General features: G+C 44.5%; 1 protein-coding gene across 1 annotated transcript in view; it reads left to right on the top strand.

Moving 5' to 3' along the window:
* The first annotated feature begins 433 nt into the window (after window positions 1-433).
* orc2 (origin recognition complex, subunit 2) overlaps window positions 434-10,218 on the top strand; it is a 30,675-nt gene continuing 20,890 nt past the window's right edge. The window contains exons 1-9 of the mRNA XM_043693169.1: window positions 434-607; window positions 1,411-1,557; window positions 1,826-1,921; window positions 2,460-2,546; window positions 2,997-3,028; window positions 7,708-7,762; window positions 8,180-8,352; window positions 9,145-9,243; window positions 9,601-9,710. Coding sequence (XP_043549104.1) covers window positions 535-607; window positions 1,411-1,557; window positions 1,826-1,921; window positions 2,460-2,546; window positions 2,997-3,028; window positions 7,708-7,762; window positions 8,180-8,352; window positions 9,145-9,243; window positions 9,601-9,710 — 872 coding nt within the window. The 5' untranslated portion in view covers window positions 434-534. The remainder of the gene's footprint in view (window positions 608-1,410; window positions 1,558-1,825; window positions 1,922-2,459; window positions 2,547-2,996; window positions 3,029-7,707; window positions 7,763-8,179; window positions 8,353-9,144; window positions 9,244-9,600; window positions 9,711-10,218) is intronic.

The following is a 10,218-nucleotide window of genomic DNA, read 5'->3' as shown; positions in this document are numbered from 1 at the left end:
ATTCGTATTTCTCTCTCGAAGTCTGACTCTAATTTCTCTCACTCTCCCTCTCCCTCTCCCTGATGCTCTAGCCCCGCCCTTCCAACAGTCCCGCCCATTCCAGCTCCCACAGTCCCCGCCCTCTATTATTGACCCCGCCCAATCCGAACGCGGAACATTCATAACCCCGCCCCCGCAATTGACTGAGGATTCCAGGAACGGCGGCCATTATTGAGCCCGCCTACTCGGATCTCAAACTCTTTCACACCCGCACCCTCATTATTAATACCGCCCTCAGGCACCGCCCCCATGGTTGGCCCCGCCCCACGCCCCCTCATAACCACGCCCTCTACTAACGCCCCCAGGCACCGCCCCCATTGTTCCCCGCCCATTCCGCCCCGGCGCCTTTATAACCCCGCAGACCCCGCCCCCTCACTGGGCCTCTCCTCCGCGATTGGTCTTTGTTTGGAGCTGGGCTGTGATTGGGTGATGTGTTAGCGCCGGCGGATTGGTTGTCGTTGACCTTTGACCCGCGGTTCGCGGCCTGGCGGGTGAATGATGAAAGTTGGCGACGTGCGGTTCATTGGGGATGAGGAGGTGGTGGAGCATATCACTGAGAAACGGCACGGTGAGCCCCCGGAGAGTCATGGAGAGGGATGAACGTTTCCAAATCCCTACCCCCCCCCTTCCTCAACCCCTCCTCCCCCTGCCCCCATCCCCAACCCTGTTGCCAGGGTTGGAGGGTTTGAGCTACAGGGAGAGGCTGACCAGGCTGGGGCTGTTCTCCCTGGAGCGTCGGAGGCTGAGGGGTGACCTTATAGAGGTTTATAAAATTATGAGGGGCATGGATAGGATAAATAGACCCTGGGGTTGGGGTGTCCAGAACTAGAGGGGCATAGGTTTAGGGCGAGAGGGGAAAGATATAAAGGAGACCTAAGGGGCAACTTTTTCATGAAGGTGATAGTGTGTGTGTATATGCAGTGAGTTGCCACAGGAAGTGGTGGAGGTTAGTACAATTGCAACATTTAAAAGGCGTCTGGATGGGTATATGAATAGGAAGGGGTTAGAGGGATATGGGCCAAACATTGGCAAATGGGACTAGATCAATTTAGGATATCTGGTCAGCATAGGCAATTTGGATTGAAGGGTCTGTTTCCATGCTGTGCATCTCTATGACCCTATGAGTCTATAACTCTTCACTGCAATTAATCTTATTCTGTGCGCTCCAATATTTTCACATTCTTCTTAAGGTATGTCTATATCTGGATCTCTCTCAAATGAGCCTACATTCTCAATTACACATGTATATTGTTCTCTCTATCATTCGTCCCTGATCCTGTCAACCACCTGAGAAATGACTATAACCTTTTATTAGAAAAGGATTTCTGGTATCCCACTGCTTAATAGGTTTCACGGTGACTTACTTCACAGGAATTAATCAGAAGAACAATGTGCGTCGAACATTGCTAAACGTGAAGCAAGATTCCCAGAAATGGGAGAAGACAGAGCAGGCTCAGGAGAGTCTGGAAGTCTTTAATGAGCGTGATTATGTGGAGGTCCTTGGAGCAGGTGACTCAGGTACTGGCTATACTCAACTGTCATCTATCTTGCTGAGATAATGTAACCAATGATGTCACTGTTGTAAACTCACGATTATTGAACAGGTCCAGGGCCTAATACTGGGACGTGGGGCCCCAGATGTCTAATTTAGGTATAGGGTAAAGAAGCTGCACAATCTGATATAAATTTCAGGAGTATTGAGCAGAAATTGCTCAGTTGTGCTGCTGCCATGGTCGCGAAATTGGTGCAATTGCTTGAGCAATTTGAACTATACTTCTCTTTGCAGGTTGCCAGGGTGACTTGAGTGATGAGATATCTGCAGCAGGCCGAGATCTCTTCACCTTTCAAACCATCAAAAGAGCAGACAAAATGGCAAAGCTCGGTGAGTTTTGGAGACTACATCTTGTTGGGGATGGGTAGAATTGTGTTTTGTAGGTAGGGATGTGGAGCTCAGAAACAGGACATGGTGATGCATTTGTGTATCTGTGGCAAATTGTTGGTGAAAGTTTAGAGATCCTGGGCAGGTGGGGTGAGTAGGAGTCATGATTTGTGGTGGGTTGCTGTTATGGAGAGATGTGAGGTTAGAAAGTGTGAATCACCAGAGGAGGAGTTGAGTGACTAAGCTGTGAATGTATTACCAAAGGATCAACAAAATCATTTTACTGATCTCAGACAGTCAAAGTAACAAAGGGACATTCCAACACAGCATTGGCTTTGATACAGAGTTCAGCTCCCTCTCCACACCATCATTAAACACAGAATGCTGGGGTGGGGTGACGTGTGGTGGTGTGTGGTGATGTGTGGTGTGGTGACGGCGTTGGGGAGGTGGTGGGGATGGGAACTACTACCCTCGCTTGCAGGTTGGGTGGCAAATGAGGCAATTCATATTTCAAATGTTGACTATACTGTTTGACTTTCAGCCTCTGAACTAGCCCAGACTCCGGGAAAAAGTGTAACATTCTGTGCAGCTGGCCAGCAATTGACTGCAGGTCAGATCAGGGATAAAGGTGAGTCCACAAATCCAAGCAAACATTGTTGGCTGTGCTGATGCTGTAACTGGGATAATGTTTGCATTGTAAAATCATCCCTTCCCCCTGTACTGTGTGCCCTTTGCTGGTATGGGGACAACCATTGCTATAGCACCCATCTTCATTCAGGATCACAGGATCAATAGGTGGACTGGTATTACCTCTTTTTATATCTGTTCTAACCAAGTGCACAAAGGTCAGTTTTAGACCCAGTTCCTCCCTCCCAGTTGAGACACCATGGCAACTGTGCTGAATGTGGGATTGCCATGAGTCTTTGATTTGCCAAAATGTTGTTTGACAGAAATGAAGCTACACTGAGATTCTGTGGGCCATCACCCACTTCCAGCATAGTTTGGTTTCCTGGGAGCAGCTTCTTCCCAACCTTTTTTGTTCTGATTATGCATGTTGAAGGATTTTTTGTTTTTTCAGGACAATCAAACCAGCACAAGACCCCATCCAAGGTAAGGATGAAGGAGATCATTTGTTTTCTATCTGTCTGCCCTGAGGTTAGAGAATAATAAACCAGACAGGCTTTTAGGATCAATTCTGGCATCCTGCAATCAGCAGACATCCACCTCTGACCTATGTATCATCCCTTGGAGTTTTTGAAGAGCAGAGGGTGGACAATAAGAATAAGTTTTAGGAGTTGGAATAGGCCGTTTGGCCCCTTGAGCCAGCTCCATCATTTATTAGGATCATGGCTGATCTGATACTCCTCATGGCTACTTTTCTGTCCTTTTCCCATAGCCTGTGATTCCCCTACTGATCAAGAATCTACCTATCTCAGCCTTCAGTACACACAAGAATTCTCTCCCCATAGCTGTCTGTGGCAAGGAGTACCAAAGATACTCAAACCTCTTAGAGGGGAAAAAAAATCCTCTCATCTCAGTCTTAAATTGCACTCCTACTTCTGAGACTATGCCCTCTGATCCATAACAGGAAACATTCTCTCAGCGTTTACCCTATCAAGCTTCAAGAATCCTGTACATTTCAAATTGATCACGTCTCATTCTTCTAAACTCCAGCACATAGAGTCCTAACCTGTTTAACCTTTGTTTGTAAGACAACTTCTTGGATTATACCAGGGATAATCCTAGTGAAACTTCTCTGAAGTACCTCCAGTGAATTAACGTTTTTTTCTTAAATAAGGGAACAAAAACTGTTCTCAGTACTCCAGATGTGGTCTCTCCAGCACCTTGTACAGTTGCAGTAAGATTCCCTACGCTTAACTCCCAAGCCATTTTGAAATAAGGGCCAACATACCATTAGAACAAAGAACAAAAGAAAATTACAGCACAGCAACAGGCCCATTGGCCCTCCAAGCCTGCCCCAATCCAGATCCTCTATCTCAACCTGTCATCTATTTGCAAAGGTCTGTATCCCTTTGCTCCCTGCCCATACATTTATCTGTCCAGATACATCTTAAATAACGATATTGTGCCTTCCTAATTATCTGCTGCATCTGTGTGTTAGTTTTGTATTTCATGCACAAGTACCTCCAAGTCTCTTTGTAAAGCAGCTTTCTGCAATTTTTCTTCATTTAAATAATACACTGTTCTTTTGGTCTTCCTTCGAAATGAATAATTTCACATTTTCATAGATTATACTCCATTTGTGAACCGTTTGCCCATTTACTATCGACATCACTTTGTAAACTGTTTGTATCCCTTTTGCAACTTAACTTTTGACCTATTTTTGTTACCTGCAGATTGGCTACGGTACTTTCGTTTCCATCCTCCAGGTCATTATTATATATTATAAACACTTGCAGTCCCAGCACTTGAACCTTGTGCAACCCCAATTGTTCCAGGGCTACAACCTGAAGAAGGACCCCTTATTCCCATTCACTGTTGCCTGCCCATGAACTAATTCTCTAACCATTCTCTAAACATACTACCTGCAACACCATGGACTCTCATAACTTAATCTTTTGTGAGATCCTTGATGAATGCCTTCTGGATGTCCAAATATAACACATCTACTGGTTCCTCTCTATCCACTCTAATTGAGACTTCTCTCAAAACTCCTTCCTTAACATGTGTCAATTTCTTATTAATTGATTCCAATACTTTTTCAACAATACATGCTAGACTAATCGGCTTATAGTTACTTGCTTTATGCCTTCCTCCCTTTTCAAATTGGGTTGTCACATTTTCCCAATCCTCCGGTACTTATCCAGAATCTAGGGATTTCTGGAAAATTACAGTCAATGCATCCAATACCTCTGTAGCTGCCTCCTTTAGGATCCTAGGATACAAGCCATCAGGACTTAGCTAGCTTTAGCCCCATTAATTTGTCTAATACTTTTTTGCTGGTGATGGTCGTCAAATCCGACTCACCTCCACCTCCAAAGTAAGTTTTAGCATTTATGGAATATTTGAAATATAACCATAAAAACTGTTGCAAAATATCTGTTTAACTCTACTATTATTTCTTGTTCCCCATAACTACCTTCCAGGATTCACTTTCTAAGGGGGTTATGTTCACATTGACCTTTTTAATTTATATATTTAAAGAATCTCTTATCGTCAGTTTTTATATCCTTTGATAGTTTGCCCCTGTAGTTTATATTATCTCTCTTTATTAACTTTTTTTTAAATGAATCTCTCTTGAAATGTATAAGGGGTGTAGGGATATTCTCAGAGGAAAATCAAGAAGACAAGTTTAAGGATAATCCAAAGAGATTCTACAAGTACTTTAGGAGTAACTAAGGAGAGAATAGGCACCTTAAGGATCAAACAAGGTTCTCTGTATTTGGAACCACAAAAGATGGGAGAGATGCTAAACAAATATTTCGTGTCATTTTTGACTGTGGAAAAATAAATGGAGGCTGGGGAACTCTTGGGAGGGGGGGTTGATATTGATGTCTTAAACCATCCCCATTACAGAAGAAGAAATGCTGGACGTCTTTTAAAAAAAAGTGGATAAATCTCAAGTTTATCCCAGGACGTTGTGGGAAGTTACGGAACAAATTGGGGGCTCCTAACAGCCGTGGGTGAGGTGCTGAAGGGTGGCTAATGTTGTGCCTGTATTTAAAAAAGACTGTAAGGAGAAACCGAGAAGCTAGAAACCTGAGAGTCTGACATCAGTGATCGGCAGGCTGTTGGAGGGTATTCTCAGATAGGATTTATGTGTAATTGCAGAGACAAGGCCCGATTAGGGATAGTTCGCATGGCTTTATGTGTCGGAAATCATGTCTTACAATCTTGTTTGAGTTTTTTGAGGACATGACTAAAAAGATTGATGAGGGCAAAGTGGTAGATGTTGTCAACGTGGACTTTAGTAAAGTCTTTGACAAGCTTCTGCATGGTAGACTAATTAGTAAAGTTAGATCACATGGGATTCAGGGAGAGCTTGCCAGTTGGATACAAAATTGGCTTGACAGCAGGAGACAGGCTGGTGTTATAGGGTGTTTTAAAACTTTTCTGCACAAAATGAGACTGGGTCCACTTTTGTTTGTTGTTTATATAAACAATTTGGATGAGAATTTGGGAGGCATGGTTTGTAAGTTTGCAAATGACACCAATATTTATGATACAGTCAACAGTGAAGAAGGATATCTAAGATTACAAAGGGATCTTCATCAGTTGGGCTAGTGGGCTAAGGAGTGGTAGATGAAGTTTAGTTTGGATAAATGTGTGGTATTGTATTTCAGTAAAACAAACAAGGGCAAATCTTACAGTATTAATGGTAGGGACCTGGATAGTGTTATATAACAGAGAGACCGAAGAGTTCACGTACATAGTTCTTTGAAAATTACATCATAGCTAGAAAAGGTGGTTAAGAGGACGTTTAGCATGCTTGCCTTCATTGCTCAGACCTTTTTGAGTTTGTACAGGACGGTGGTGAGGCTACGTTTGGAGTAATGTGTTTTTGGAGTTCTGGTCGTCCTGCTATAGAAAGTATATTATTAAACTGGAGAGGGCTCAAAGGATTTACCAGGATGTTGCAGGGACTGGAGGGTTTGAGATATAAGGAGAGGCTGGGACGTTTATCACTGGAGCACAGGAGGTTGAGGGGTGATTTGTAGTGGTTTATAAAATCACGAGGGGCATACATAAGATAAATAGCAAAGTTCTTTGCCCCAAGGTTGGGTAGTTCAAAACTAGAAGGCATATTTTTAAAGTGAGAGGAGAAAGATTTTAAAAGGGTCTTGAGGGGCAATTTTTTCATAGTGTGGTTTGTATGTGGAAAGAACTGCCAGTGGAGGTGGTCGACCCAGGTACAGTTACAACGTTTTAAAGACATTTGGATAAGTCCATAAACAGGAAAGATTAAGAGTGATATTGGCCAAATGCAGGTTAATGGGGCTAGTTTAGTTTGGGGAACCTGGTCAGCTTGGACAAGTTGGACCAAAGGGTCTGTTTCTGTGCTGTATGACTCTGGTTCCTGGGCAGCATGGTTGCTCAGTGGTTAGTACTGCTGTCTCACAGCACGAGGGACCCGGGTTTGCTTCCAGCCTCAGGCGACTACATGGAGTTTGCACATGCTCCCAGTGTCTGCATGGTTTCCTCCCACAGTCCAAAAACGTGCAGGTTAAGTGAATTGGCCATGCTAAATTGCCTGTAGTGTTCAGGGGTGTGTATATATTTTTTCTTTCACCTTTAATACTTCCACTAACTTCCCTGGTTAACCCATGGTTGGTTTATCCCTCTCCCAGAATCCTTCCTCCTTACTGGGAAGTATTTTTGTTGAATGTCATAAATTATATCCTTGGAGGGAGCGTTGCTCTGTGTCCAACTCTCTGCTGTATCTGCCATCAGTGTTTGATGGGGACAGTGTAAAGGGATCTTTGCTTTGTGCCAGAGGATTGCTTTATTTGGGAGGGGACAGCCTAGAGGGAGCTTTACTCTCGACCTAACCTCTGCCCTTACCCACTTCCCCCAGGAGCCTTGACCTCCCCTTGGCCAAGTGAGTTATCACAGAAAGAAGAGCAGTTTGTGCATGCAATTGGTATGATTGGCACAGACTGGCATTGGATTCTAGATTTGAGTGAGGTGTGATTAATTTTGTGACTCCATGCATTTTGGGCTGAGAGCAGTCAATATTTAATGAAACCCTGGGTGTGTACAAAGGTGCAAGACTGTTCTTGAAGACCAACAGTTTGGCTGTGTCCTGAACTGAGCTTTCTGGTCCACAGAGCAAGAGGAAGTATGTATCAACAACCCCTTACAGACTGAGGAAAAGGCTGACCGGTGAGTATGGTGAGAACAGTGGACCAGGGCAGGGCTGTAATGATAAAAAGTTGAACCGATGGAATCCTCCAGCATGAAATAAAATGCGAATGGGATGATTCTCAGTGATTAAAACCTCCGTTTCTCCCCCCCCCCCCCTCTTTATCCACACATGCGGGAAGGGTTGTGTCCAGTTCCATTGGTGGGAATAGCGGCTGGGGGGAGGGTGGTGGTGTGGAGGGCTGTGTCCAGTTCTGGTTGAGGTCACATGTGAATAGGAGCCATGTCTGGTCCAAGCATGACATGGGTCAAACCCAGGGGAGGAAAGAGTCGGGCTGTGCCTGTGCTAGGATTACGGGTAGGGGCTGTATCTATTCCTGGGTAGCCAGGCTCCTTTTCCTGTATGGTCTGACTGAAGTTGTTGTTTGCTTTCACCAGATTTGGCCGACTTGAGTAGCAGCAGTGAGAGTGATTTCTCATCGTCTGATTCCGAGGGAGGAGAGGAGAGCACCCCAGGAGGAGTCTCCAATCCCAGACTGATGCCAGAAGCAGTAACGCCCACTCCAGCACCGGGCAAAACCGCAGTCAAGAAATCCAGGAAGCTGGCCGCGGTGAGCACAATGACCTGCCTAAGGGCACATTTGATTCACTGAGGAACTTGCTTCTTTTTCTGTAATGGTCCTGGCTACACTCTGCCTCGTTTGTAATGAGCATGCCTTTTTTTTTTGATCCAGGCTCCAGCTGACGGTCGGTCCAGGCTCAAGTTCCATTAAGGTCTTGACCCAGGAGCTGACCTACGGTGTGGTCCAAGATCTGCTCCGGTCCAGGCCCAGAGACTGGGCCAGGCCCACACACGCTCAGGGCAGATCTGTGGTCACAGCCCCAGGTCAAGGATGATAGCGATACTGGAGATTAAAAATTCGTTAAATGTAATTCAAGCATATACTGTTTTATACTTTTGTCTTCTTTGTTTATTCCAACCCTCGTATCACAAAACTCCCAACATCACTGATTATGTGTTCCCTGTAGTTACACATGATCAAGTTCTCAACTCATTATCCTCTATTAACATTTAATCTTTTCCTGTTCCCTGCTTCCACTTGGCCTTGAGTATCCCATGCCAGACTCTGCTGGATAATAGCACAGGCGTGGGGGATTATTTTACTGATAGTGATATCCGTTTCTTCCCCCTGTTGCGAATGGTGAGCGGATTGCTGTTGATTTTAATGTTGTATGGATTTGACCCTTTTTTTTTAAAAGGAACAGCTTGTTGTTTCTGCCACTTTGGCTGCAGTCTTGATGAATGATCTGCGAGCAGTCACTATACTGACTGGCGAGGTGATTCACCCTCTAACACAGTCCTGGGTTACTAGGCCTTGCTGATGTTTCATCTTCTCTTTAAGCCCAGCCTTGTTGAGCTCTACTTCGAAGCCCACAGCAGTTCAAAGGTTTTGACATCCGATCGCACGTTGCAGAAGTTGCAGACACCAAAGTTGGACCAGGTATGTATTGCTGAGACCAACATTAATTTAGTATTGTTAGGGAAGGGCATTGAGGGTTATGGAACCAAGATATTTGGACAGTAGTTATGATATAAAATAAAATTCCATATCACAACGATCCCTAAAAATCTCCCATTCCTGTGCTAAAAGCTGCAGTGACGTGAAGGAGACTGCTACATGGAGTTGCTGTCAATATTTCGTGCTGTCTTCTGGCTGTGGGAGCTCACAGATCCCCCACTGTCACGCTTTCGGTGCAGGGGAAGCTGGTTGGAAAGTTTTAGAGTATTTCTCACCATCAGTACTCCTGTCCCGGCTGTCATCCTGAGAATTTGTGGTTTGCTTCCCATCCCGATTCAGGAAACCTTAGAGAGGCTGCTAAGTGATGACCATGTGCCCTTTGCTCCCGAGATCAGGCAGCTCAACAAGCAACATGAGAAGCTCTTTCGCAAATGGATGCTGCAAACACAGTGAGTATGAGACACAAACTGGCTGAAGTGCACTGGGGAACTACATTAGAAGGCATGACTGTACATAGGCAATAGATAGCCTTTAAAGAACTATTACATGACATAAAGCAAGTATACATTCCTTCAAGGTAGAAAAATTCAGGTCAGTGAACCGGGGTGTAAAAGGCTGTCTGAAAATATATCAGATTATAAGAAAATACCTGTAAACTTGCCAGAAGTAGTGATAATTCTGTGGTTTATGGAATACAACAAATAAGGACCAAGAAACTGATAAGGAAAGGAAAAACAGACTATGAATGGAATCTAACAAAAATCATAAAAACAGACTATAAAAGCTTGTTGGAATTCTGTAGGTGTATGTAAAATGAAAGCGCTTCGCTAAAAGAAATGTGAGTCAGTTTTAGGCAGAGTCAGAAGAATATAGGTGGCAGGTGGCTCAGTGGTTAGCACTGATGCCTCACAGTGCCATGGACCCAGGTTCAATTCTAGCCTCGGGTTACTTCCTGTG

The sequence above is a fragment of the Chiloscyllium plagiosum genome, chromosome 7, assembly GCF_004010195.1.
Source record: "Chiloscyllium plagiosum isolate BGI_BamShark_2017 chromosome 7, ASM401019v2, whole genome shotgun sequence".
Classification (NCBI taxonomy): Eukaryota; Metazoa; Chordata; class Chondrichthyes; order Orectolobiformes; family Hemiscylliidae; genus Chiloscyllium; species Chiloscyllium plagiosum.
The sequence above is the reverse complement of the archived record's forward strand: the minus strand, read 5'-3'. Positions and strand labels throughout refer to the sequence as shown.